At 44.8% G+C, this 26,626-nt stretch overlaps 3 protein-coding genes across 10 annotated transcripts in view; 2 read left to right on the top strand and 1 right to left on the bottom strand.

Annotated features, from left to right (window-relative positions):
- AREL1 (apoptosis resistant E3 ubiquitin protein ligase 1) overlaps positions 1 to 4,814 on the bottom strand; it is a 40,998-nt gene extending 36,184 nt beyond the window's left edge. For all 6 annotated transcript variants that reach the window (XR_013922213.1, XR_013922214.1, XR_013922215.1 and 3 more), the window contains exons 1-2: positions 4,736 to 4,814; positions 85 to 345 (exon numbers count right to left, since the gene is read on the bottom strand). The gene's annotated coding sequence lies outside the window, so the exon portion shown is untranslated. The remainder of the gene's footprint in view (positions 1 to 84; positions 346 to 4,735) is intronic.
- Positions 4,815 to 4,886: 72 nt separating this feature from the next.
- On the top strand, positions 4,887 to 9,688 carry FCF1 (FCF1 rRNA-processing protein). The gene is made up of 8 exons (XM_080345903.1): positions 4,887 to 4,946; positions 5,033 to 5,100; positions 5,272 to 5,343; positions 5,618 to 5,766; positions 6,150 to 6,222; positions 7,136 to 7,223; positions 7,691 to 7,785; positions 9,044 to 9,688. The coding sequence occupies exons 1-8, from the start codon at positions 4,944 to 4,946 to the stop codon at positions 9,090 to 9,092; spliced, it is 597 nt and encodes a 198-aa protein (XP_080202029.1). The 5' UTR covers positions 4,887 to 4,943; the 3' UTR covers positions 9,093 to 9,688.
- Positions 9,689 to 13,468: 3,780 nt separating this feature from the next.
- The window catches only part of YLPM1 (YLP motif containing 1), a 39,505-nt gene continuing 26,347 nt past the window's right edge, over positions 13,469 to 26,626 (top strand). For 2 of the 3 annotated variants that reach the window (XM_080344742.1, XM_080344741.1), the window contains exons 1-4: positions 13,469 to 14,518; positions 19,267 to 19,509; positions 20,440 to 20,634; positions 21,551 to 22,293. In XM_080344742.1, the coding sequence (XP_080200868.1) occupies positions 13,505 to 14,518; positions 19,267 to 19,509; positions 20,440 to 20,634; positions 21,551 to 22,293 (2,195 nt within the window). In that variant the 5' untranslated portion in view covers positions 13,469 to 13,504. Of the gene's footprint in view, positions 14,519 to 19,266; positions 19,510 to 20,439; positions 20,635 to 20,822; positions 20,992 to 21,550; positions 22,294 to 26,626 lie in introns of those variants that run through there. The other variant, XM_080344743.1, reaches the window with a different exon arrangement.

Genomic DNA, 26,626 nt, shown 5'->3' with positions numbered 1-26,626 from the left:
AAAGCCATGACTTTCCAGCCCAGCAGATCCCCTTTGCTGGCCTCCACAGATATTCCATCTCTCCAGCCAAAGGCAATCACATACCTTTACACAAGTGCCCATGTTCTAAAAGCCAAAAGGGGAGTATCCATTCTTCAGTGTCCTTCCTCTTTGTGCCCAACACTGGGGCAAACGTCAGCAAGAAAAGGCCATAGATAAGATTATCACAGAAAGAGAAAATCCTGGAACTTGCATCACAGAATCACTGCTGAAAGGTGTGGACCTGAACACAACAATTTCTTCTTCTTTGTGCAAAAGGGCTGTCCTGCAATGCTTCTCCCTGCAGCCTGTTGTTTGCCTGCTTCCCTGGAAAAGGAAAAAAAGGTGAGAGAAAAGTTAGGTTTCTCCATGGTTGTGGACAAATCTAGTAAGTATGAACATGTGAGCGGTGTAAGATGCAAGAGTATCACTAGATGTCATATGTATAACAGAGGTGCTATAAAGGTATCACTGTTAATGAGGTGTTAGAATTCACCATACCCTCAACCTCCACCTGTCACAATCTCATTTCATTATATAACCCCTGGAAGTAGCAGGTTCAAGATGGAACAAAACACATCCTCCCTCCATAGGTTTCATGGTGTTCATGGTTTTCATGGAGCAGCTAAGAACCTGTGTGCTATTCATTAGGAGTACTAAGGATCAGGTAACACTTCAAGCCTCCACACCCCACAAAATGCCATGTGCTATTCTCAAACTGATTTTGCCCAGATCTAAAGGGATATTTATAGTAAAACTGAAAAAAAAAAAAAAAAAAAAATCTTTGAAAGTTCTTGGACCATGAAGCCAATTAGGTAATGTTTTGGGGTTTTGTTTTGTTTGGGTTTTTTGCTGCTGTTGTTTTAGGTACTTAGGAAACCAGTATCCTCATAAGCCATTTCAGTGTCAGCAGCACTATCCACTAAATTACAGTTTACTGTCAGGATTGAGATTAAAAAACATAAAAATCTAACAGCAAGGATTGATGCAGCCCACAAAAACCAGGACATATGCCAGAAGAAAAGCCACAAAGCCCACGCAGTCAGTATCTACTCATTCAGAACACTGATTATATAAAGGAGTGAGAATGAAATTAACAGACCCAGGCCCCCCACAGCAGCTGCCTGTAAAGACAGACACCTCTCCTGGGGATGTACAGGATGTGCTACTCCTGCCTGCCACACCACAGTCTCAGCTGCCACTTCCTCCTTATTCCCTCCTCATCTGCCTTCCTCTTCAGATGCCTCTATTTCCCTCCATTCCAATAGTCATACGGATCTGTCCACCTTTGCATACTTCCACCAAGCTTTCTAACGCATATGAAAAACAACAGGTAAGTCTGTGCAGAGCTCTTTGATTGTGCTGCATAAGCAGCCAGATTCTCACTGCCTTTTCCTCCCCTACATCTCAAGGAAAATCCCACCCACTCAACCATTTTCTTCTTTCCTTTGCTTGAGTGAACAGTGTTGCAGTCCCCAGGGCATAAGTTCTCATTGTCCTCCTAGATTAAGCTTCAGGTTTTTAAACTCGTATCTCTGTTTATTAAGAATCACAGACCTAGCAATTTCCTTGACATTTTAGTTCTTTCACAGTACATATCCAAGATGTGCTACAAATGCCTGGTTGAAACTCTGCTCCAGTTTGGCCTGGCTGTGGAAGGTGTGTGGCTCCTGCCCACTCAGCAGAGCAATTTCACAGAAACTCATCAATGTTTGAGAATCTGTGAGATCCCCCTCCAGTACATCAGAGAACCAGCCTCTTCATGCTACCAAAAAACACCAACACAAAACTGGCCCGGTGGGTTTGTCTACCCAAGCTATTTCTGCCTCAGTCCACAAGTCCTTCCCTTCTGTAAAGCATACCACAACTCGCACAGCCTCTCTCTCAAAAGCATAAAGAGAGAAGGATCAATCATTTCAACTACAAGAGGTTTTAAGTCAATTGAAGCCTGAGCCTCTTGATCTGCGTTGCAGAATTTCAGAGCTCACTGGACACAGGGTATTAGTTATCTCCCTCAATCAGCACAGCAACTTCTCATTTTATTATCTCTGCATGAAGTGGCAAATGGGACACCAATCAGGTGGCCACCAGAGATGAAGTGGCTGCCATACAATCAACTTCCCTCTAGTACACAGGCTGCCAGCAGCTTTAACAATGCACTTGCAGCTGGGATACATCAGGGTAAAGAATCTAGTTGCAAATAGCTGGTATCCAAGATATGTTGCCACTCACTTATCAGAATACAGATCTAAATTAAAATAGTATCTGTGCTAAGAACTGCCAGCTAACAATTTGGGAAATGAATTCTGAAAATCAGCAATACAAGGTCCTATCATAGCTAGGCTGGAAAAAAAATGCTGAATTGTCTGATAGGTCTTAGTGCTCTTGATCCAAGGACAGAGCAAGCAATGGTCTCCTGCCATCTGCAGGGAAAATGGGGATTTGGAAAGCTTCACCTTCGCTTAACTCAAGGAGAAGTACTGGCATAATCAGGATAGACAGCATGAAATAATAAAATAAACTGTATTAGTGCCATTGCCTTTCTGAAGTCAGCAAGGAAAGGAAGGCCAGTAACGGGAGTACATTTTGTTTGTGTTAGCGCTGCTCTGAAGCCAGAGGAACACAGTGCAAAGCTCTAGAAGGACACGCAAGTGTAGCTGCACAAACAAAAGGAATTACAACACAGCAATGGCACATCCAGGTGGCTACAGCTACGAAGCCAGTTGGGGAAATGCTATTCAGAATTGATTTACTGAAGTTCTAAGAAATCTGTTGTGCCTCTTGGTCTTCTTTTTTGTACCCTGATAAATTTAACTTCGTTTTTTTCTCTCCCTTGACAAGTTCCAAAATTAAGAAGAAACATCAGTTTAAAACCTTTCTGCGGGTTGATACTATTAATATTTCATCAAACCAAGACCAGAGGACCCTTCATTCCTGTAAGGAACGTCGTCTCGATCCATGTGCACAAGTATCCACCACCAATGGAACGCGCATTCCAGATTGTGCACAAGATGAAAATTCACTGTTGAGTGAAAAGACACGGTATATTCTCACGCTAAGTAAAATGTGCGCAAATCAACAAACAGGAATGCCCATTGGAACCTAACTTTAAAATACAACCAAAGAAGACTGAAGAGTCAGCGCAAAAGGCACTGAGCAGGCCCCAGTATCAGCTGTCAAGGACAAAAGCCACATCAATGGCCAGAGTCCACACAAAACAGTCATTCTCTCATCAGGACTGGAGTTTGTCATATGCATTTACACACAAGCCAAATAAAATAGTGTCAACAGGAAAACAACATATGGGAGATGTTTGCCAACTGCCTACATCTCATGGCAACTGAACCATCAGCAGCTCTTCCTGTCCCCCTCAAACACGGCACGCCAGCCAGAGGGTGACTTTCACGCCACACTCATCTTGACACCAGATCTGCATCCCAAGCCAGAACAACATTCAGTCACTTACCACCCTACACGTCCCTGAGGAAAGCATTATCACCCCCTTCCTCCTCAATTATTTCCTTCACCCAAACCACTTGGGTGACTTGAGCAGCGCCAGGGAAGCTCCACCGTTTCCCCAAACAACAATTAACCCTGGTATGATCACTCAGGCGGAAAACTCAGCCATGGTTTCCCTAACCAACCCAGTTCTCCTTTCAGTCTAATTTTCTTCCATGTCACAGTTCTACTGATGCCAACGCTTCAGGAAAAAACTCCTGCATAGTACCTGACTGGCTGCATAGCTGTTTTTTTCTGAGCAGCACACCAAATAACACTGGTTGCATTTGGAAGACACCAACAGCTACCAGTTCTCATTAATACCAGAAGCCTGCACGAGAAAGGTAACAACAAGGAGGGCTCTCTCTCTCAACCCTCCCTGCAACGGCGACTAGAAAACAGGTGTGTGGTACTAGTCCGAGAACCTGGAGGATGTTTCCTTACATCTGCAAAAAGATATTTTGGGTCAGAGTACACCACTACAGCTGCAGAAAGCACAGCTGAAGTCATGCTCATTTGCTATGATTTCAGGTCACTGCTGTTGGTAAGATACACAGATAATGACAACCTGCTGCTTTTCATGCAGAAGCCCATGAACTAGAGCTCAGCAAAGCCAGCCTTACATTAATTCTTCAAAACATATCAGCCCAGCAAGCTGAAGAAAGTGGGCTGAAGGCCTCCACAACCTCCCAGCTCCACAGAACAGAGCAGAAGGGGGAGCAGAGGGACACCGGGGTGCTGTGGTTCCCTCGCCAGCCTGCACCAGCCGGGACTCGGCGGCACCACCGAACCCTGCAGCCTTCCCACGGGCACCAGCCCCCAACCCGCCCGACGTGCCACCCGTACCCCGACAGCGCCATGGAAACGGCACACCGAAACCAAAAGATAAACCCGCCGGCCGCCGCGGGGCAGGCAGAGCCGGCCCTTCCCGCTCACCGGGAGCCCCGGCCACGCCCGCCCCCGCACTCCAGGGGTGGCCCCCTCCCGCCGCGGTAGCACCGGGCCGGCCGGGGGCAGCGCCGGGGTGGCCTCCAGCACGGGCGCCCCGGGCCGGCAGCCGAGCCGCCCGCGAACCCCCGCTGCCACCACGGCCCGGCCGAGCCACCACCCGGGGGGGCGCCCGGTCTGCAGCTCCCTCGCCCCGGGAGACCCGTTCCCCCCGCCGGAGCCCGCCCTGCCCTTCCCCCGAGGCGCGGGAGGGCGCGGGTACCGCCGTTACCGGGGGCGCCAGCGGCGGGCGCGGCGTCAGGCCCGCTGCTCCGCGCGACCGACACGGGCTCCCGCTGCCCCGTGCTGGCAGCCGGAAGTGACACCACTCCCGCACCTTCCCAGCGGGGCGGGACGCCGTGACACGTTGTGGCGGCACCGGAAGTAGCAGCGGCGGCGGCGGCGGCAGCAGCGGCGGCGGCGTCGTCATCATCATCATCATGGTGAGCGGGGTGCGGGGTGGCTGCGCTGGGGCCTGGGTCTCGGTTTCTGCCCAGCTCATGGCGGCTGCGTGTCCGTCTCCTTGCAGGGGAAGCAGAAGAAGGCGCGGAAGTACGCGGTCATGAAGCGCATGATCAGCCTCCGGGACGAGCGCATGTGAGTGTGGCCGCGGCTGGGCCTGGTCGCAGGTGGCTCCCGCAGCCGGCCGCGCCGGCCCGGCCATCCCCGTGTCCGCTGGGGGGGAGCGGGAGGGGATCCGGCCCGGGCTTCTCCGCCCTGTCCTCCCTTCCCACCGACCCCCCAAGGCGTGACTGTGTTCTCTTGCAGTAAGGAGAAGGACCGGGCCAAGGCCCCCGTGAAGAAGAAGGAAGACCCGAGTGCCATCAAGGAGCGGGAGGTGTAAGTGCTGCCGGCGCTTTGGGGAGGGAAGTAGGGCCGGCCATACTGCAGGCTGCCACCAAGGGCGGTTCGGAGCAAACCTGTGAGACTAGGAAATGGTGCCCCGATCCGCGGGGGGTGGTGTTAGAGGGCAGTGGGAGGCCTGTGGGGTTATCATCCGACGCTGCTTTGTGTTGCTTCTGCTCGTTACCCTTTCTTCATTCCATGCAAGTTATAGGATTAGATATGTTGTTAACTGCAGTTGACTGATTTGTATTCTTTGTCTTTCTGGCAGCCCCCAGCATCCGTCTTGCTTGTTCTTCCAGTATAATACACAGCTTGGCCCCCCATATCACATCCTGGTTGACACTAACTTCATCAACTTCTCCATCAAGGCCAAGCTGGACCTAGTGCAGTCAATGATGGACTGTCTCTATGCCAAGTGTGAGTGTCTGCATCACTCGCAGTTTCTTCTGGCGCACATAGTGTTGTGGTGTGCTTTATCAGCGTCATACCGCACCAGTGAGCTCATTGTTCATGGCTGCGGTAACCCTGGAACTGTCTCTGGTTTCAGTCAAACAACAGTCTTAAATGCTAATATCAACAAAGGTGAAGAATTATTAACGTAAAAATCTAAAATTATCATGGCATGGTCAAACTCAGTGGCTCTACATTTCATCACTTTGCAACCTTATCAGTTCTCGTAAGTTTTAAACATTAAGTAATATGTTATAGAGTTCCATGATCGTTCCTAGGCACGCAGGCAATATATAGGGGTCTGTAAAGAAATACTGCTTGGTTTTAATACAGGCCTTTTTTGCATGTAGGTATTCCATGTATCACAGATTGTGTAATGGGTGAAATTGAGAAGTTAGGACAGAAGTACCGCGTGGCTTTAAGGTAGGTGCAGAGTGTTCTCCATTTCTATAACCTAATGTTTTAATATAAATAAATGAAAAGTACTTTCCATGATGGTGCTCCTGCACTAGAGCGTGGTTAGGTTTTTGCAAAGTCTTGAACTTGGTTTTGTTTCTCTGTCTATATGAGATCAGTACAATGGCTGGAGTTTTAGATTGTTTTTTAAAATTCTAAATGCTAAGTATGAGTGCACACTATTGATCTGTAAACCTTTTTTCCCCTTAAGACTTTCAATTTAACACCTCCTCCTATTTCTCAATATATAGATAATTTTTTTTTTTAATTATAGAAATTTCTAAAAGTAAATAAAGAAGTGACCTAAGTCTTATTGAACCATTCACTCATGCCTCATGTTATTCCTGTAGGAATAGGTAGCACATACTGATAATTTAGAGCCAGGTTATTGCGTGGTCTGTATAAAACCAGTCCAATGTAGTTCATGCTCTCCAGGTGTACTAGCCAGATGGATTGTTCTTATTTTGGCCTGTTGTGTTGTAAAGTATCTGGATGCATCCCCTGAACAGCTTTGATGTTCCCTTTCAGAGAGGAGGTGGAATGCTTAATACGAATTATGAGATACCAGAAGAAGTTCTAGTTCTTCCCACAGTTCTTCCCACTTGTTTCAAATGACTTTGTTAGGCAAGAGCCTAACATTGTAGGGATCTTGAATCCAAATAACAAGTACTTAACCTGTAATAATTAGCCAGACAAATTGCATTCTGTTTTTGCTCCTCATTTCAATTCATGGTTGTGTACCAGACGCTGCATCCCTTCAGCCTTTGTTTGAGAATAACATGCTGCAGATCACAGAAAGGGGCGTTCCTTTTCCTCCACACTGTTACTGTACATACACTCTGGTCTGATTGCTGTAATGCTGCCTTATGTGTCCCCACAGAATAGCCAAGGACCCTCGGTTTGAACGCTTGCCATGTATGCACAAAGGAACCTATGCAGATGATTGCTTGGTGCAGAGGGTCACTCAGGTATTTCTATTTCTTAAATTTTCTATATTATGTTAACATACTAAAAATTCCTGAATCCTCCTAGTTACTGATAACTTAAATTTCCCACAGAGTAACTGTAAAATCTCACTAAGGGGCAGTTTCAGTCCCTAGCACAACTTTATTTGAAGCAAGGTATAGTCTTCCCTGAGCGTCCTTGTTGTATAGGACAGCATCAAGGAGCACTTAGGTTGGGAAGGCTGTCAGCTGGGAAGGCTGGACAGACTTTGTATGTCTCTACAAGTCTGTTTTGATGAGCAGAAGGATGCTTCTCATCTGCTGGAGTTCTGTACAAGTCCTAGTAATGCCTTGCTAGGGACTTGCAGCCTTCTTGTGTTAAATCAGCTCACTGAGTAGAAGCTTTTGCTCAGCTTTGTCTCTTTTGCTCCTGTTCACTGGCGTTGAATCTGACTCGCCTCTTTTTCTTTTTTCTTGCTTTTTTTTGGCAGCACAAATGTTACATTGTGGCCACAGTAGATAAAGAGCTCAAGCGGAGAATACGAAAAATCCCAGGGGTGCCTATAATGTATATTTCTCGGCACAGGTAAGGGACCTCTGACAGGGAGGACACTGACGGGGACTCTATCACCATGTACGTCTCTCTTGCATTGTCTGTAGTGCAAGTTGCAGTAAAGGGCTTGGTGTCTACACAGAAGTACAACTGCTGCTGGGAAGAGACAGGTCACAGAACCACTTTCATTGCAGTCTACATGCTCACTTGCTTTTACCTGGAAAACTAGTTTCCTTGAGGCCAGTGTTTCCATAGATCAGTTTCCCTTACAGCAGCAGCATCAGGGCTACCAGGAATTCTCCAGGTTCTCGAGGAAAAGAACTATTCTTTTTCCATGTTCCATTTGGTAGCTTTGTGTATCCTCAGCTAAGAGATTGAATTTACTTCTTCAATAAAAACCAAACCAACTCAGAAGGATGCTAACGCAGCAGTTTCAGTACAATATATTTTTTCAGTATATGCAAGTCCTTGCTCACTTAATTTTTTTATATGCAATAGGACTAGTGATCTACTGTAAAAATATTTGCTTAAAATTAATTTCCTGTTCCTTCCAAAGCACTTGTAAAGCCTAAGCTAAGAAGACTTTACTCCACTTTGTCATATCCCATGTTTTAATATTCTACATAATGTACAGCCCAGAAGATTTATCTTGCATAGAACCTATGCCAAATTGTTTCACAGTATGGTAGATATATTTGGTAGCATGGTAAGGAGAGAAGACAGGGCGTGGAGAGAAGAGGGCCAAAGTCTCCAGATGGGATGGGAGAGATACTGAGAAGGAGGCAATTGTGCTGGCAGTGAGGACAATGGGTCTAGTACTACACGGACAGAGCAGTATCTCAGAAATGAGGAGGCTGATTCCTACAAATATGTAAAGTCTTAACTGATCTATAATTAGAATGTGGCTCAGAAGATTTTTCTTTCAAAACATCTTTGCCCCTTATTCACTGTCGTCAAGAACTGTAAGTTGACTGGCCAAAGTTTTATTCTTCATAGTGGTCTGCTCTTAAATCCTAAGTCAGATCTTACAAAACCACTGGTTTTTTTGCCTTTTCTGGAGATGGTGAGTTTTTTATATGCCTGATTTCTGGGTTTGAGGTAAAGGATAACAGCAACCTTATGAAGGCTTTTTGCTTTCGGAAGTAATATTTTTGTTCCTGGTGATCTGAGCCGTAGACAGAAATGCAACAAAGCTTCTAGCTGTTCAGTCTCCCTGTAAGCCTCTTGCTGCATGAGGACGGGAGCAATGTGGTGTAGGTTGTCTTCATAAGTTTCCCTCTTTCTTTCTCAGATACAATATTGAGAGGATGCCAGATGATTACGGAGCTCCTCGATTCTAACCATCGAAGCCGGGACTAAGAGCCAGGATAAGGGTCCTCCTGGATCCAAACCTCCTGCTTTCTTTTTTGCGGGGACTCTGCTCACCGGACTGTCGGTGACATTGGACTGACTTCACAGCCTCACTCTTCTAAGAAGATGCTACTTGGAAGAGTCTGGTTTTAATCATCCTTGTTTTGACATGGCCTGGTTACCTGTAGCTGGGAGAAGCATATGGGAAGTAAAGGACAGCAGTGTCCAGAACATGCCTAAGTCCTTCTTCATTGGGATCATTGGATTGGGATCATTGGAAAAAGTGATTTCAGCATTCTGAATTAAATATTAGTGATGCAACTCTGGCTGAGACTGAAACCACAGAAATTTTAGAAGTTTCTTATTGCTGCACCTGTGGCAGGACAAGTATTCCTCTGGGAAACTCCATCACACCTGTCCAACCAGAAAATAAGATCTGTGTTCTGGACAAAAGCTGTCAAATATCCACCAGTTAATGTGCCTTCTCTGGACCAGTGGAAATCTTCTCTGGAATATTTTAATTCAGAATTGATGGGGTTTTATTCAACTGTCCAGTGAATGAAGTTGGCCAAGTGTCCTGCTCAGATTCTTGTGTCTGTACTGAGTCCTTTTGCATATGTGCCGAGTGACAGCGGGAGGGCATGGCTGGGTCAGGACAGAACTCTCCCTCTTGTTTGCCTGGCACCTCAAAACCTTATCCCTTTTGTTAGGTGTCAGAGAAGAAGGGGAAGGTATCAAACTTCACAGGAAGGTGTTGATCTGACAGATATTAATGTGGGCCGGGAGCAGAGCAGTGGGGGGAAATGGAGCAATGGCTGTGGATCAAGAGGGACTCATGGAGACCTGCAGCATCTGCTGACGGAAGGAAGAGGTCAGAGGAGGGAAGGAAAAGAGGTGGTTAAGCCACATGGAGAATTGCAGTGGAAAAAATACTTTAAACCTCTAACTCTGCGTTCTCATATCTTCTCTGTTACTCTTTAATTTTTAGCAATATAATTTGCTATTCTGATCTCTGCTCTGCAGTGAGGAGAATTGTCTTAAGACTGAGAGGTGGGAGACAATATGGGGGTCATGAGGGGCCAATGTGCCATAGTGTGCTTCCTGGCCAAAATGCTGGAGTGGGGGTATAGTAAAGGGGCAGACTGCAAATTTATATTCTGGCTATAAATAAGAAAATTTCTAAACTTTAATAGAGCTTTTATCCTGTGGTGCCTTACACTTGTGCAGGCTGCAGAGAATAGCTGAACCCAGATGTCTGAATGCTGGGCAGCACACAGTGATGATAATACCTCTTTTCTGCTAATAATTTCCTGTCCTTGGGAAATGCCCTGACATGCTAATAACTCCCTTGCTAGCAGCCTACTTCTACAGATGTTGTAGGAAACTTTGGGAACGCATCAGTCTTACCCCTCATACTATCTTTGCTTGCTGCATGTGCATCTACTAAACTAATCCCAGAAATAACAACGTACTGACACTTCTAAAACATAGCCCCTTCCAAGATAGCACAATTGAAGTTTATTTTCTCCACCTCCAGCCGAGAAGAGGGTGGCCAACAACCCTGAGATTTTATACTCTGTGTATAATTGTACATTTCAAAAATACTATCTGTAGTTTTCTTCTCTCAGTCCAATTCACATTTATTTAAGTTAAATGTTTAAGTAGTCATGAATACTTGAAGACCATGTTTAGTCAAATAAAGACTGAGAAACAGTTGTAGGATTAGATCTGTGTAATATGACTTTCAGAATAACTCTAGTTTTGAAAGACTTCTTCAAGTAGAGTTAACTAGAATTCTTTGTGTACAAACAACTTGAATTAACCTAAACTGAAGGAGACTGGAGAAGAAAAAAATGGACACTCATGACAATATTTGACAGAAGTCTTTCTGGCACTGGAGAAGAGGTCAAAGGCACAGCAATATGATGAATTTGGGAAATCTCTGCCTGCCAGCAGAATGCCTATTGGAGGGACCTAGCAAAATACATGTACATAGCATGAACTATGGGTCGGAATCAAAGCAAATGTGCCTATTTACCAAAATCTTTTACTCCTTAAATTAACATTCCTTGTGATCTTCCTTGCTTGTTTTACTAACAGGAGAAGGAACCTGAATAGGCATAAGGCAATTCCTAAAGAAGTATTAAGATGATTGGAGGATGATCAGCAGGGAGAAAGTATTGGCAGTGAGTGAAGTCATCAGGAAATGTTCATAAATTGAGTATAATTGGCAAGACAGAAACACCTGGGGATACACTCAAAGAGCCTGATCAGAAGAGGCACACAAGGCAGGAAAGGACATCCTGAGTTATCAAGTGCTTCCCTTGCAGTCCCAGGGAACTTAAGTTCGCAGGGAGGTATTTACTCCATGCACACCGTGGCATCCCAACCTCCGATCCAACTTGCAGTATGTTAAAGGAAGAAAGATCATTATTATTAAAGCGAGAATGGTTTGATGTTCCTACAAATGCAGAACTCTGCCAGCCCAAACCAGAAGAGAAATTCCTTCCTGACCCAACTCTGGCAGTTGGTTTAAACCTGCACATGAGTTAGATATTAAACAGATGCCTGCAATGTTTCTCCAAAGCTCGACGGTATCCAGCCTCCCCGCTAACATCCCGTCTCTTGCTGTAGCCAGTTTCCATCGCTTCAGAAAAGCTGTAAAAAGGAGGTCTCAAGTTATGAGAAGAATGAAAGAAAATAATTTCTACTCCTTTCAGGGGGCCACCGGACAGCCCAAGATTACTGCAGTGTTACCAGCAGATGAAGAGAAGAAACTTAAGCTGCTGATCCAGAATGTGACACTAGTTAATGGAGGGATAACTGAAAAGTGGTAGAATAGCATTTAGAAGCAGGGAGAATGTGAGCTATTTAAAAAATTAACTGAAACCAGCATGATGACATAATTAATATTAAAGACTGTAAAAGAGCATAATGTGGTTAACAGCATTGCTTTAGGACAAGGTAACATTGGGTAAAGCAAATGTGTCATGGCTGGCAGGCATCAACTACTGCTGCCCACAACAGATTTTGGTATTGACAAAAACATCTGTCAAGTTACACTTTGGCCTCCTAAATGTAGGCTGGAAAACAATTGGTACTGAAAATGGTGGAATACATGTAGTATTTCTTCAAAAGGGAAGTAACATGTTTCTTCACAATATTGAGTAATCATAACAAACAGCAAGAATACTGAGAGAGACCTGCCTGCAGGAAGTAAACTTGGGTAAACTGATTGCAAGAGAACTCGCGTTGAGTGAATCTATCAGGAGGATAAATCAAATGATTGCAAGAGGAATTCCCTATTTTGAAAGGACAGACTTTCAAAAGCTTAGTGAGTAAACTGGCCCAAAGAGCTCAGGGAAATAAGTGTTAAGTACATGTACAACGTGGAAGAGATGTGGGCTAAAAGTACAAAAGCTATGTCGAAGTCACATTCACTGCAAGAGAAATCTTAGAGGAGCACCACTCTAGACAGAAAAGGAGCACATGCACAAGCCCTCCTGTCTTTTCTCGTACAGTGGAAGTTCAGCACTTTGTGTAAAACTTTGCCAAGTGGTTAGAGAACACGTTTGCATGTTTAACTCATACTTCAATGGGGGAAGAGAGGAAATAAACTAAGAAATTATTCTCTGCTCCCCAGTGCAGCTGGTTCTGTGATGGCGGCAGCTTCACGCATCCGCTGCTCCGTCCTGTTTTGCCTCTCGGGTTCATCACGAGCGCGTTTACTGAGGACGAAACAAAGCCGTTCGGGTCACATCTCGGGCCGATCACCAGCACCCCCCACCCGCGCGGGGCTCCCCTGCCCGCGGGCCCCTGCCCGCGTCGCTGACAACAACTGCTCGGCTCTGCCGCTGCACCTCGGGTCACCGACACCGGGGTCGCGGCAGCCCCGCGGGGCTGGGGCGGCAGCGGGAACACGGCCGCCGCCGCAGCGGTAGCCGAGGTCACCGGTGCCCCCGCCCCGGGAGCACCACGGCCCGCGGGAGGCCGGGCCAGCCCTGCAGGGGCACTTGCGGGCCCGCGCAGGACCCCGCCGGCACCCGCCCGCTTGTCGCCTTCCTACACGAAATGGAGCCCCCGCCGGGGTCCGCGGCAGCTCTCTCCTGCTGCCCGCCTCTCCCTCCTCCGAGCCGACGGGAGGCGGGCGAAAACGGGGAGCGGCGCTCTGTCCTCGCCTCCGCCCCCTCTATGCTCCCTCCCGCAGTGACGGCGGCTCCTCCCTAGGCGGCGCGCTGCCGGCGCCGACGGCCCGACGAGGGCGTCGCTCGACGCTCTAGCGCCCCGGGCGCACTCTACTGCCCGGGAGGGCGGTGCACGGCCCCGCGCAGGCGCCGTGAGCCGCACGCGCCACAGCCGCCGCGGCCTGTGGAAGGGCCGCGCTCCGCTCCGCGGCCCCGCCATGTACCCGGCCTGGGGCTTGTACGGGGCGGCGGGGCACTACCCGCCGCCGCCCACCTCCATCCCGCCCCCGCCGCTGCCCATCCCGCCCCCCAGCGTGCCGCCTCCCGCCGTCCCGCCGATGCCGCTGCCCAGCTACCCGCCGCCGGGCCCCGCGCCCGCCGCCCCGCCGCCCACCGGCACCTCGGGGTTCCTGAGCCTGCAGGAGCAGCACCTGGCGCAGCTGCAGCAGCTCCAGCAGATGCACCAGAAGCAGCTGCAGTCCGTGCTGCTGGGGCCGCCGCCGCCGCCGGGGCCGCCCCCTCCGGGGCTGCCGCCGCCGCCGCTGCCCGGCTCCTTCACCGACTGGCAACAGCCGCCGCCGTCCGTGCCGCCGCCGGTGCGCAGCTACCAGAAGCAGTTCGCCCACCGCGAGCCGCCGCCAGCCCGCAAGCCGCCCGCCGCCGCCCGGGATCGCGATGGCCAGGAGCCGCCGGGCGGGCACGGCAGCTGGGGCGAGCCGGTGCCCTCCGAGCCGGTGCCCATGGACATGGAGCTGTCCTCGCCGCCGCAGTCCCCGCAGCCCGCCGCCCAGGCCTACCTGCCCCCCGCCCAGGCCTACTTGCCGCCCCCCCAGGCGGAGCCCTACCTGCCCCCGGCCCAGTCCCCGCCGCTCCAGCCCTACCTGCCGCGGGCGCAGGCCTCCCAGCCGCCCCCCTCCTTCTCCGAGCCCCCACCCTCCTACCTGGAGCCCCCGCCGGCCACCGCCTCCCAGCCCTACCTGCCGCCTCCTGCCCAAGGCTACATGGCGCACCCCGAGCCCTACCTGCTCTCCTCACAGGCCTCCCCTTCCCAGCCGGCTCAGTCTAGCCTGGCCCCCTCCATCCCGCCCCCTGCCAAGCCATCGCAGGCCCATTTCCCCCCACCCCAGCCGTCCCTGGCGCTGCCTGCGGCTGCCCAGCCCGAGCCCGTGCAGGGGGCCGCCAAGGAGGCCGATGGCAGCGAGCAGCCGGACCCCTCCACCATGACTCCCCAGGTAAGGCCATGGGTCCCCCGCGCTCGCCCCGGCCGGCAGCGGTGGCGGTCGACCGCCGGCGGGTACCGAGTGTTGCCGAGGTCTCTGAGTAAGGGCAGTTAATAAACACGCCGCATTTGCACGGTACTTGAAGGGTTTGGACACAACCTTGGAAGTCCAGGAATGTCATGGGTCAGGTGAGGACAGGACATGCTGCTTTATCCAGTGGTCGTCGATGTAGCAAATGTTGGTATAGCGTTGAGACACAGCAAATCGTAATTTTTTGAAAGTAAATTAGTTAGTTGGGGAGAATTGTTTTGGAAAGTTCAGCAAATGGGTACCTCTGATTTCATCTGGCTTGTTGTCAGATGCAACAGTCTGTTTACTTATTGCACATTGCAGGATGAGCCTCTTCAGTGATTTCTTCATTTAGGTTTCTTATGTGTATCAGTTGTCTGTCTGATCAGTGAAGAATTGTGACTGTTTCAATCTTACCACATATTTAAAACTGCAAAAGTGTTTGTGTAGTGGTATGTAGTTGCCCTTTACTTAGACTTACTTAAACGTTTTGTGCTACCTGTGCTTGATCTTCCAGTGTAAGGTTGTATGGGCCATTGGAGGGAAACATTCTGAAACGCTTTTGAGGTGAAAAATATTTTTAATGCTGTGTGCTTTTTTTGTGTACAGTGGAGGCAAAATGCCTGCAAAATGTTTGCATGCTTCGCTTCCTAAATGTGAGCAGTTCCAAATAAACTGCTGTGACTGTTCCTACGCGTAAAGTTAGGGACAATCCAGTTACTTAAGGTTAAATGTGCGCAAGTGTTAAGGTCCTCAGCTACGGATGCAGGTTGGTCAGATTCACTGAGGCTTTTCCATGGTTTTAGGGTCAGCTTGCACAGATCCAGCTGCAAGAACAAAGCTGAAGTGCGTGCTTTAGATTGATTTAATTTTTTTTTTTTTAAATCTATTTTTGGCGAATTGATCTTAGGATTCTGCTTTGAAGCTAAGTTTGCAAAAATCTTTTGTCATATTGAGGTCACTGACACTTTAAATTTGGTAATCATTGAAACACATTTTTAACTGTATCCATTAAAATTTCGTACCAATAACAATGTATTTGGGAATGTATAATTTTCAATTTTGTACCATATAACTAATCACTTCCTAGCAAAGTGGTGCTTTCAGTTCATGAATTTAATTTTACAAAGATTTTTGGACAGTACTAGTTGATCTTTTACAGTGAGATTAATGAGACTCATTAATTTTTTTAATGGCAAAACCAAAACTGAAAAATCAGGCGTGGAAGGTGATGCTAATTCACTATTGAGGCTGCTTAGTGTCTTCTTAAATTATTGAACTCAAGATTGAACACTAAACTGTAATTCCTCCCCCCTTATGTAACCTGGCATTTCATTAATGTTATTTGATTGTTCCTCAACCCCACTCTTTCCAGAAGAGTTGCAAATAATGTATTATTGTGGTGCACACATAGAAGAAGAAGAACACTGCTGAAGTTTACATTGTCTGGTTTATGAGTGTTCCTACAAACAACTTCTATCTTGACTAGTTTGTTTAGTCTTGTTCACAATTCAGTGTTAATTCAAAAGGAATATGGTACTTTGGTCATAAATTTGTGATAAGAGATTTGTATGATTTTGGCTGTTTTAGGCTGTAAAATGAGACAGGATTTGAAGCAACAAGTCCTTCCACAATAGGAAAAGTAAAAAGAAAGCATAGTGATGCTTTCTTGCTAATGATCCTAACAGCTGAGTAGACAAGTACTGTAATTTGTCATTTATAAGATCCTATTAAACCCTTGTTTAAATGGGTAATTGAAAACAATTCTTTCTGTTCTCATCCCACAGTGACAGTGGCTACAGCCAAACAGATCAATGTTTTCTCTTAACATAGAAAATATTATGCAATTTCCCGTGAATTAGTGTTTTATTTCCCTTTCCTGTATAAAGGTGCTGCTCTTTGCCTTGACAATGTTGTGAGTTTAGCATAGTTTCTTACATAGGTGTACAGTTGGATTAAATTGCTGGATTCTTGGTGTTTCTCTACAGTCAGGTGCATCTTTTGTTAAGTCCTGTTAAAATACCTGTGGTATTTCATTAATGCTCCATCTGATATTTGGGTACTGTATGCTGCTATTTATTTACAGGAGTAAACAAATACATGTGGGTGCATCTGTATTTGTAAATATGCATTTATCCACGTGTTAAAGCTACCTTAGTTTTACCATGTCACTTTTCAGCAGACTGCTGCTTCTTTGTTTTGTAAAGGGTGCTAAACCATTCGTTTGCTATCTTTGTCAGCAGAGGACCAAGTGGTCCCCAAAATGCGCATTGTTTTATGGCCTAGGGTCACCTAAATTCATTTTCAAGTAGTCTTTTGACGTGGGATATATGTTAATATTTTTGGTGGTATGTCAGGAGCTGATAGTGCTGGTTTCAGTGTTCCCTGTACAACACAACAGGTGTAGCCTCTTGGTCAGTCAAAAATGGAAAAAGGCATAGATTAATATTGATGCTGGTGTGTTCCTTGGGCTTAAGGACTGTAACTGGACTTGAAGAATGACAGTAAGTGTGAGGAGATAAGCATTCAAATAACTGAACTTTTCGCTATCAGGATTTTCTACACTAGCACTTCTGTTTTGCTCAGTTTAAGCTGTAGAAATCTACCTTTCCACTTTTCTCATGCCTTTCAAATGGAACCTGCAATACATGTGTCACTGACTTCATCTGCAAAAAATAAGTAACAGGCTGTTATTATTATAGCTCTTCATATGTACCCCTGGTCATATGATGAGTTTTAGCCCTTTGTCTGATTGGTAGAATGAGGAGGAAACACAATGGGTCTGTGGAGACAACAATTTTGTGGCAGTAGAACAGGTGGTCACCAAAGGGAACATCCAGCACTGTCACCTTAAATCACCTTATAATGGCTTTTCAGAGGGATGATTGAATCAGCTTTTCAATAGCTGGGGATGTATTCTCCTCCATGGTGTTAAAACTTGCACTTATGACAGCAAGTTGTTGAAGGTTTCTGAGAGAGTCCGTGCTGGACTGTGAATGCACATCTCCACCCAAAGCCATGACAGCTCTTCACCGAGAATCTTTTTAACAAAAACATGACTCAGGAGTTATTGCAGGGTCAACAGAGAAGTATGGCCTCTCCTTTTGTTGACCTCATCTCCAAGTTACAGCTTTGCAGAAGTATTTCTTTTTAAATAGAGCTCTGTGTTTAGTTGCATCTGCTAGATTGCTTCCAGTTGAAACCATCGCTCCTGACTTGAGTGCGAGGTAAGCTTTTGGAGGAAGCTTGTGCTTCTTTTAAACCTGTTCTAAGATAGGCTGAATGGTTCAGTTTCGATAAATCTCATCAGACAGCACCTACCCCTTTGTTGGTATCACACTTATATTGTAAAATATCTGCATCTTTCGGATTCTTTTCTGTTTCTGAGTGGACTTTGTATAGGTGTCTTTTCTTAACTGTGCATGCTTGGATGGAAGGGAAGAACAGGCAAGATGAAATATGTAGGGCAGTCACACATTCTCAGGGGTGGTGGAATGGACATGAGAGCACAAGAATGGTTGTACTAGGTTAGACCAGAAGTACAGTACTTTATCATTCTGTCTTTGATAGTGACTAAAAGCAGATGCTAAGAGAATAACTTTAAAATCAAACATATAGTGATATTTCTTTAAAATACAAGAACTGCCTTAGCTGCGACTGACATCTTTATTTTTTTAAAAAATGTAGATTTTTCTTCTATGGACTTGTAGAGCTGTGCCTTGAATTCACAAAATTTTAGCCCTTGCAGTGACCTCTGGTAGGGACTTTGGTAGCACAAGGCCATGTCAGGTGAAGAGCTGCCTCCCACGTGTTTTGAATCTGTGTCCTGCTAGTCTGCTTCGATGCCTGGTATTTATTGGATTGAGAGCGATACAGAACTCTTGGTTCCTATTCAGGTCTCTTTAAGATGCACCACTCCACATGTGTTGAGATGCTTGTCTTTAGTCTTTTGTTCTTTATATTGGTGGCAGCTTACAGTGCTTTGAAGCTGCTGCCTTCTGCCTGGAGTACTCTAATTCAAGCCTGAAATATTTAAAACTGAAAGCTTGATCACTTCTTAAATTGATAATTTTCTGAGTGCAACCATATCTACTTGCTTCTTCAGCTGTTGAATCCATCAGAATTGAGATGATAAATAATCCTCACTGTATACTGGTTCTAATTGTTCTTTTTCCTTTCCACATCCTTTATTAAAATGTCTCCACCACAATTTCTCAGCTGTCATTTTCACTTTATTTGATGTCTGTGTTCTTTTTTTTTTTTTTTTTTTTACTGATCCCTTACTCATACTTGCCCACCATTTTCCCTTCATTTTACTCAAGTTAGTCTCATAATAAGTACCTTTAGTGCTTCCAGTTAGGAATGACAAATAATAAGTATGCTTGTTATCACATCTGAAGTAATTTGACTTATTACTGGTCATCTTTCTGCTTTTCATTATTGTTCTCTTTAGTTGTAAGCTCTCTGAGGTAGGAAATAAATTCTGCTGCAGGTACTATGCTTCACATAGTGGTTTCTGAGTTTTGATTCGATCTTCCTGGCATCCATTGCAGTACTCTTGATGATGAAGTTAGTTTTCCCTCAAAACAGATTTTAAAACTTTTCATGAGTATGATCCTAGCAACTATCATGATTTAATTTTCCTGGTTTTTCCCGTTAAAGTTGTTTTAGAAAATTTCTGTCTGTTGCAGGAGCAGCAGCAATACTGGTACCAGCAGCACCTGCTTAGCCTGCAGCAAAGGGCAAAAGCCCATGCTCAGGGACAGCAGCAAATGAAAGGTCCAGTAGTGAAGGATGCATCTGAGCAGAGAGAGAAGTCTGAAGAAGGGATAATGAGCGCTTCAGCTCAGCAGTCAGAACCTCCAACGCTTAATGAATCCCTGCCTTCAGCTTCCAAAGAAGACGAGTCATCTCTTACATCCACTGAAACTCAGGTAGGCTTTGTTAAGTGGTGCTGCTCCCTTTGTTGTGCTAGATGGGACAAAGATGCAGGAAAATAATACCATCAAATTATCATGTATACTGTGTAACAGTAACTAAGTATGGTAAAGCAATCTTTAAAGAACATATGCTAAAGCTGCACCAATTAAAAAAATAAAAATACACTCGTTCTATATAGACTTGTATAGTCACCCACACATGCACAGGTGAGTCCAAGCTTGATGCACTCCTTCTTTCCTCGGCATTGTCATCTTTGTCTATGAGAAACACTTTGTGATACCTAAGTGCAAAATCAGGCACTCAGTAGATGAGGAGTGCTATCTTTGAGACACTGTTTCTTAATTTCTCTCTGGCGATTTGTCAGTTCTGGCTCCCCTTCTCTCTGTGTGTTATAGTTTGAAAGCCAAGAACTTTGCACAGAATATTTTTGTCAGCATGCTTAATAACAGTTACTACATAATGATGGAGGTCATGCTTGATGTTTGAACAGATTACTGCAGGGTAATAGATGACACTGCAGCACATACTTCATGTTAACTTACAGTGTGTGGGTTCCTACCAAGTGGCAAAAATCATGCACTCAGAGTTACTTTACCTCAAAACACTGTTGTCTCATTATATTTGCTGTGAACACCAAATAACAGATCTGCATTAATCTCTTTCCTATAGGTAGTTTCTGTATGTATGAAAACCCTAATTGCCATCAGCCTAACCTTTAGATCAGACTATTCACATTAAGAATAAATGAAATTCAAATCAGCCTTCCAGAAGCTGTGGGTGGCCAGAGCACTGAAATACAGAGTGATAAAATAATGAACACTGAGAAGTGTAAAGTGTTCCTGTATAGTGGGTAGTGATCAAGTGTGTTTTTCTTCTGACAGAAGGACCTTTCCTTTATTTATAATATTTGCCTTTTTCTCTAGCTCAATATTGAACCTCCCGACGACCCTGAGGAAGATTTGAGGTTGCAGCAGTTGCAAGCAGCAGCAGCTCAATGGCAGCAGCATCCCCATCACAGGGTTGGATTTCAATATCAGAGAATAATGCAGAAGCATGCCCAGCTGCAGCAAATAGTTCAACAGTATCAACAGATTATGCAACAGCCTCCACACTTAGAGGTGAAACACTAAGGAGACGATGTTTGATACACTTCCTGGGTGACCTAGTGCTCATGGTCTGCTGAAAAACAAGTAGTTGAATAATTTCTTGTGATTGACTCATTTGTCTAGATACTCTTTTCTGCTTGGGTAGAAGTCTATATCCTTTTTTCCTATTGTCCCTCAACTTCAGAATGAAAAAAAAATTGGCAGATGATGAGGAAGCTTCAGCAGGTTGAGAAGTAAAAGATTTTATACTTGTCATGAGATTTTTTTTTCAGACGTACCTGGGTGTGATACAGGAGCAAAGCTGAACACATTGAATTTGCTCAGCTTTGAATGGTTAGTGCTGGAGAGACAGTTCACAGGAAAGGTCAGGTAAACAGATGATTGCGTAGAGTAATTTGCCAGCTGCTCCTTTTTATAATGTTGTGTGGTACAAAAATAAATATATACAATGATGAAGTAAACATAGATGCCAAAAATATGTAGTTAAAGTATTTAAGAAAATCACTGTCTCATGTTGTTTTTTGACTTAAAACCATCAGCGAAATAAAAAGTCTGAATAACAAGTTTGGATAATTATATCAGTGTTGCAACCTTTAGCTTTTGAGTAGAAGTTGATTACTGTGTTAGAGAGTTGAGTCAGCTTTTTCTGGGTTGGTGGAGTTTGTACATTAAGCATTTTTTTGTGGTTTGGGCAAAGCAAAAAAAAAAAAAAAAGCCTTTTATACATAAACATCTTCTAGTCATAAAATGTCTAAATTGTCACAATGACTTTAGACGCCACAGTTGGTGTTTGCTTTTGTTTCAGTGTAGTTCTTCCTCAAGCTTCTGCCCATGTCAAAAATGGTGATATTACAAGTGATACTGAAATATGTCGCTCTGAAAATAACTAAGATGGTATTTTGAATCTATACTTGTCTTTTCTTTGCAGACCATGTCAGTGGACATGCAGCTGCGACATTATGAAGCACAGCAAAAACAGTTCCAGCAGCTTCATAAAGATTGGGAGAGATCAATGAACCAACAGTGGCAGCATCAGCTTCAAACCTACCCTCACAAAGACCAGCTTCAAGAGTATGAGAAACAGTGGAAAGCATGGGATGAACAGATGAAGGTCACTCAGTCCCATCTGCAGGAGAAAGTGAGCTCACTCCAAAACCTGAAGAATCAGTATCCTGCAAATGTTTCGCTGCCACCTCCATTTGTCCCATATTCCCAGACCACTCAAGGTGGCATTCCTGTTATGCCTCCAACTTTACCTTCAACTACACCTCCGCTGGTCCCCCCGCCTCTCTCTTCTGTTTCGCAGTTATCCAATTCCTCTGTCCCTTCAGGATCCAGTTCTCAAAGCAGTCAATCTACTGAGACGTCAAGGCCAGCTCTGCTTCCCACCCCTGGTACCTATGCATCAAAAATATCCAGTTCAACTGTCTATTCACCTTACCATTCTCAAGTAAGTTCATCCTTTGGCTCTTCAGACCATGGAAAGTCTCAAGGTCATCTTAGTAAACAAACTGTCTCTATTTCGTCTGAGCAAGGATGTGGGGATCTGAAAAACGCTTCTTCAGTGTCTTCAACACATGCACCTGCCATGCAGGATAAACCAGTGAGGTCGGGTGGATTGCTTCCAGATCCTCCCAGATCAGCACGTTTTGAAAGCCCCAGAGGCCCTAGGTAAGGATGTTTTTGTTGATTTATACATGTGCCGGGCTACAAGGCTTTCAGTGATATATGAAGAAATTAAACATGTATCTTATTCTCCAATCTGCCTGAGGCTGTTTGAAGTTTGCTTGTTTCATGGAGGTTTTGTTTTTAATGTATGTACGCCATGCTCTGTATTTATCTTATTAAAGCAAGAATAGATAGATACTCTTCACTTGAGCATTATCTTGAGTACATTGCTTTTTCCCCATGAAATGCTTAGGCATACTGCACCCTTTCCACTCCCAGAGACATAATATCCCATTTGTGAAAATAGGAAAGCTGTTGTAAATATTTCATGTCTTTACTGTCCTTAGTTTAAAGATGATAACTCACATTTGAAAGATTCCATTTGAAAAGTAATATAAATTCCCAGCATTTCATCAGTGGTACTTGGAACACAGTATAGGAAAATCTAAAGCAAAAATAGTGAAGGATTGTTTTTAAGGTGTTGCTATATGGGGTAGCACTTTAATGTAGGCATTCTGAAAGGGATTCAGGAAAGTATTCAGATATATATTCAGTTGAATGTACTATTGTACATAATTACTGTCAATTTAGATGATAGCTATTTTTTAGAAACAATAAGAAGCATTCTTTGTAATTCAGCATTTATTGCAGAAAGAACTGAAAATTTGAAGCTGTTCACCAGTACTTGAACTTCTAGTGTTCTGCAGTTGTATGATCATCCTATTCGATGCACTTTTTAAAATGGCTGTTTGATAAGACAGGTGGTGCTTGTCTTAAGTAGAAGTCAATGGTTTTCTAAACATGTAGCATTACTTAGTATTCAAACAATTATAAGCAAGAGAGAGAAGGAAGGAAATGAAGATTTGAGCCTTGGGATCCTAGTAGTAAAATTCTTCTTCACTTTTTCTTTTGCATTACATCATTATGGTCTTGATTTTGAAGACCAGTGTCTTTTATCTATTCGTAAAATATAGTTTTGTTCAAATTTACAGCTTCCTTTTATCAGGTGGATGGCTTGCTGCCTTAATGTAAAGCTGCTCTAAAAGCCAATGTTCTGTGTCTGTTATGTGGTTTTAAACCTGCTATATGGTTTAATCCAAGATCTTATTTCTTGAATGTTTTTCCTTCATACTTGACCTGATATCAGGTTGCAAAAACAACGTCTGTTCTGTCTGGTCATTAGTTCAAGATGGGTTGATGCGGTGCACGTGAATAAAGAACAGTGGTGTTCTGTTAAATAGTTTCTATTCTTGCATAGTCTGCTAGACTTTACAATCATATCTTCATGTTTATTTCTCTTCTCTTTGCTTCAAAAGTGATTATTCTAGTTAATTGCTAGCAATGTAGATTAATTTTTTTATAACTTTCAATAATTTTCTGCCACCTGATGGTTTTTAGAAAGTGTTGTCTATGGTCCTGGGGATTTGTTGGATGTGCAGTTCTGAACAGACTTTTCATCATTTCCTAGTGTATCTGTGTGCATTCATTTAGAGCTCAATAATATGCAGTGATAGGCTGTGGATAATAAAAAATTTCTAGAATGCGCATACAGGAGCTCTGGTTTTGAGTATACTCACAGTATTTAATTAACACTGTAACCTTTGTGCATTCCTGTATTGTGATTGTATGACCATACTAGGGTTTTATCAAAGCTTTCCCAACAATTTGTTCACAGTTTCTTCTCAGTATAGTTAGCAAAGAGAGTCTTAATACATTTTTAACTGAAACTTGGATAAATTAAAAATGTTGTGTGTTACCTGCTGCCATCTGAGGTAATGACTAGACATATAAAAAGATGCACACACCCTTCACCTCTTTCTAGCAATTAACTTTTCTGAAGAAACTCTGAAGAACTGACTTAAACTAATTTTCAGAATTTTGGGGTTGAAGTGTGTTTTACAATATCTAGCCTTCTACCTATACCTTCCATGTAAAAGTTAATCCCTCAAATCTAGGTTATCTTGCCACTGTGCTTTGTAATTTCTTCTTTTTTCTCTTCCTATTCGTCTTGACCTGCCCTTACCCCCAAAAAAGGAAGTTACGCTCCTAACTTATCAGGATTATTAAAATTCTTTGATGTTGTGTAAATGATCTTATTTGCTGTTCTTAACTAGGTGGTAATGACTTTATATCCATGGATTCATATAATAGTTTGGGTTGAAAGGGACCTCCAAAGCTCATCTAGTCCAGCCCCCTGCAATGAGCAAGGGCATCTTCAACTAGATCAGGTTGCTCAGAGCCATGTCCAGCCTGGCCTTTAATGTCTCCAGGGAGGGGGCATCTGCCACCTCTCTGGGCAACCTGTACCAGTGTTTCACAGCCCTCATAGTAAAAAATATCTTTCTTGTATCTAGCCTGAACTTGCCTTCTTTTAGTTTAAAACATTACCCCTTGTCCTATCGCTACAGGCCCTGCTAAAAAGTCTACGCCCATCTTTTTTGTAAGGCCCCTTCAAGTATTGAAAGGCTGCAATAAGGTCTCTCCAGAGCCTTCTCTTCTCCAGGCTGAACAACTCCAGCTGTCTCAGCCTTTCCTCATAGGAGAGGTGTTCCATCCCTCTGATCATTTTTGTGGCCTTCTGTGGACCATCTCCAACAGGTCCACATCTTTCTTCTACTGAGGACTCCAGAGCTGGATGCAGGACTCCAGGTGGGGTCTCACTGTAGCAGAGTAGAGGGACAGAACCACCTCACTCAACCTGCTGGTCATGCTCTTTTTTTCCACGCAGCCCAGGACACGGTTGAGCTTTCTGGGCTGCAAGTGCACATTGCTGGCTTATGTCCAATTTTTTGTCCATTGGTACCCTCAAGTCCTTCTCTGCAGGGCTGCTTGCAATCCCTTCATCTCCCAGCCTGTATTGATACAGGGATTTCCCCAACCCAGGTGCAGGACCTTGCACTTGGCCATGTTGAACCTCATGAGATTTGCATGGGCCCACTTCTAGAGCTTGTCCAAGTCCCTCTAGATGGCATCCTGTCACTCAGGTGTGTCAACCGCACCACTCAGCTTGGTGTCATCTGCAAACTTGCTGAGGGTGCACTTGATCCCGCGGTCTGTGTCACTGGTCCCAATATGGACCTGTGGGGGGACACTGCTTGTCACTGATCTCCATCTGGACATTGAACTACTACGTTGAGCTACTACATTGACCACTACCCTCTGGATGTGACCATCCAACCAATTCCTCATCCACTGAACAGTCCACTCATCAAATCCATATCTTTCCAAGTTAGAGAGAAGGATGTTGTGCAAGACCATGTCAAAAGCTTTACAGAAGTCCAGATAGGTGACATCTCTAGCTCTTCCCTTGTTCATTGATGTAGTCACTCTGTCACAGAAGGCCACTAGGTTGGTCAGGCAGGACTTGCCCTTGGTGAAGCCGTGCTGGCTGTCTCAAATCACCTTCCTGTCCTCCATGTGCTTTAGTATAGCTTCTGGGAGGATCTCTTCCATGATCTTCCCAGGCACAGAGGTGAGGCTGACAGTTCAGTAGTTCCTGGGGTCCTCCTTTCTACCCTTTTTAAAAACAGTTGCAATGTTTCCCTTCTCCCAGTCACCAGGGACCTCACCTGACTGCCATGACTTCTGAAATATAGAGAGCGGTTTGGCAACTGCATCATCCTCCCAGGATCCTGGAATGCATATCATTGGGTACCATGGACTTATGTATGTTCAGGTTCCTCAGGTGGATCCTCACAGTGGGAGGGACTTTGCTTCCCTATTCCCTGTCCATCCACTCCAGAGGTGTAGGAAGAGAGCTTGCCAGTGAAGACTGAGGCAAAAAAGTTGAGTGCCTCAGTCTTCTCCTTCTGTGTTGTTAGCCATTTGTCACTCAGGTTAATCGGGGGATACACTGTCTTTTACATTCCTTTTCTGCCTGACATACCTATAGAAGCCCTTCTTATTATTCTTTGTGTCCCTTGTCAAGTTCATCTCCAGCTGTGCCTTGGCCTTCCTGACTCCATCCAGTGAGATACAACTGTGGATCCCAAACATACAAACAACTTCAATTCAAACATGAATTCTCTATTTTGTATAAAATCAATTTGACTTGTTCTAGTCTACAGTGTAAATCAGTATTTGAGCATATGCTTAAAGATTGGGTTTTTTACTAGATCAGCCTTGTTAAATATGATTGCAGGAAATTCTTCATTAGTTTGCCTGACCTATTTCCTCATATTGAAACACCAGCAGTTGTAGGTGGTCTCAAAAGAAATTAAGAAAAAGTGATGCAAGATAATATGCCTAGAACAAATAAATGTTTATCTTGCATGGTACTGGACGATATCACAATTTGTTGCACTTTCTGAAAGGTTCTATATCTAAGGATTTTTCT

This window comes from Nesoenas mayeri (genome assembly GCF_963082525.1).
Source record: "Nesoenas mayeri genome assembly, chromosome: 5".
NCBI classification, from domain to species: domain Eukaryota; kingdom Metazoa; phylum Chordata; class Aves; order Columbiformes; family Columbidae; genus Nesoenas; species Nesoenas mayeri.
The sequence above is the reverse complement of the archived record's forward strand: the minus strand, read 5'-3'. Positions and strand labels throughout refer to the sequence as shown.

Excerpts from the sequence above, each read along its gene's own strand:
- FCF1 (XM_080345903.1), top strand. Across the intron at positions 5,344-5,617 it reads GCCATCAAGGAGCGGGAGGT|CCCCCAGCATCCGTCTTGCT; the intron begins GTAAGTGCTGCC and ends TCTTTCTGGCAG. Across the intron at positions 5,767-6,149 it reads GGACTGTCTCTATGCCAAGT|GTATTCCATGTATCACAGAT; the intron begins GTGAGTGTCTGC and ends TTTTGCATGTAG.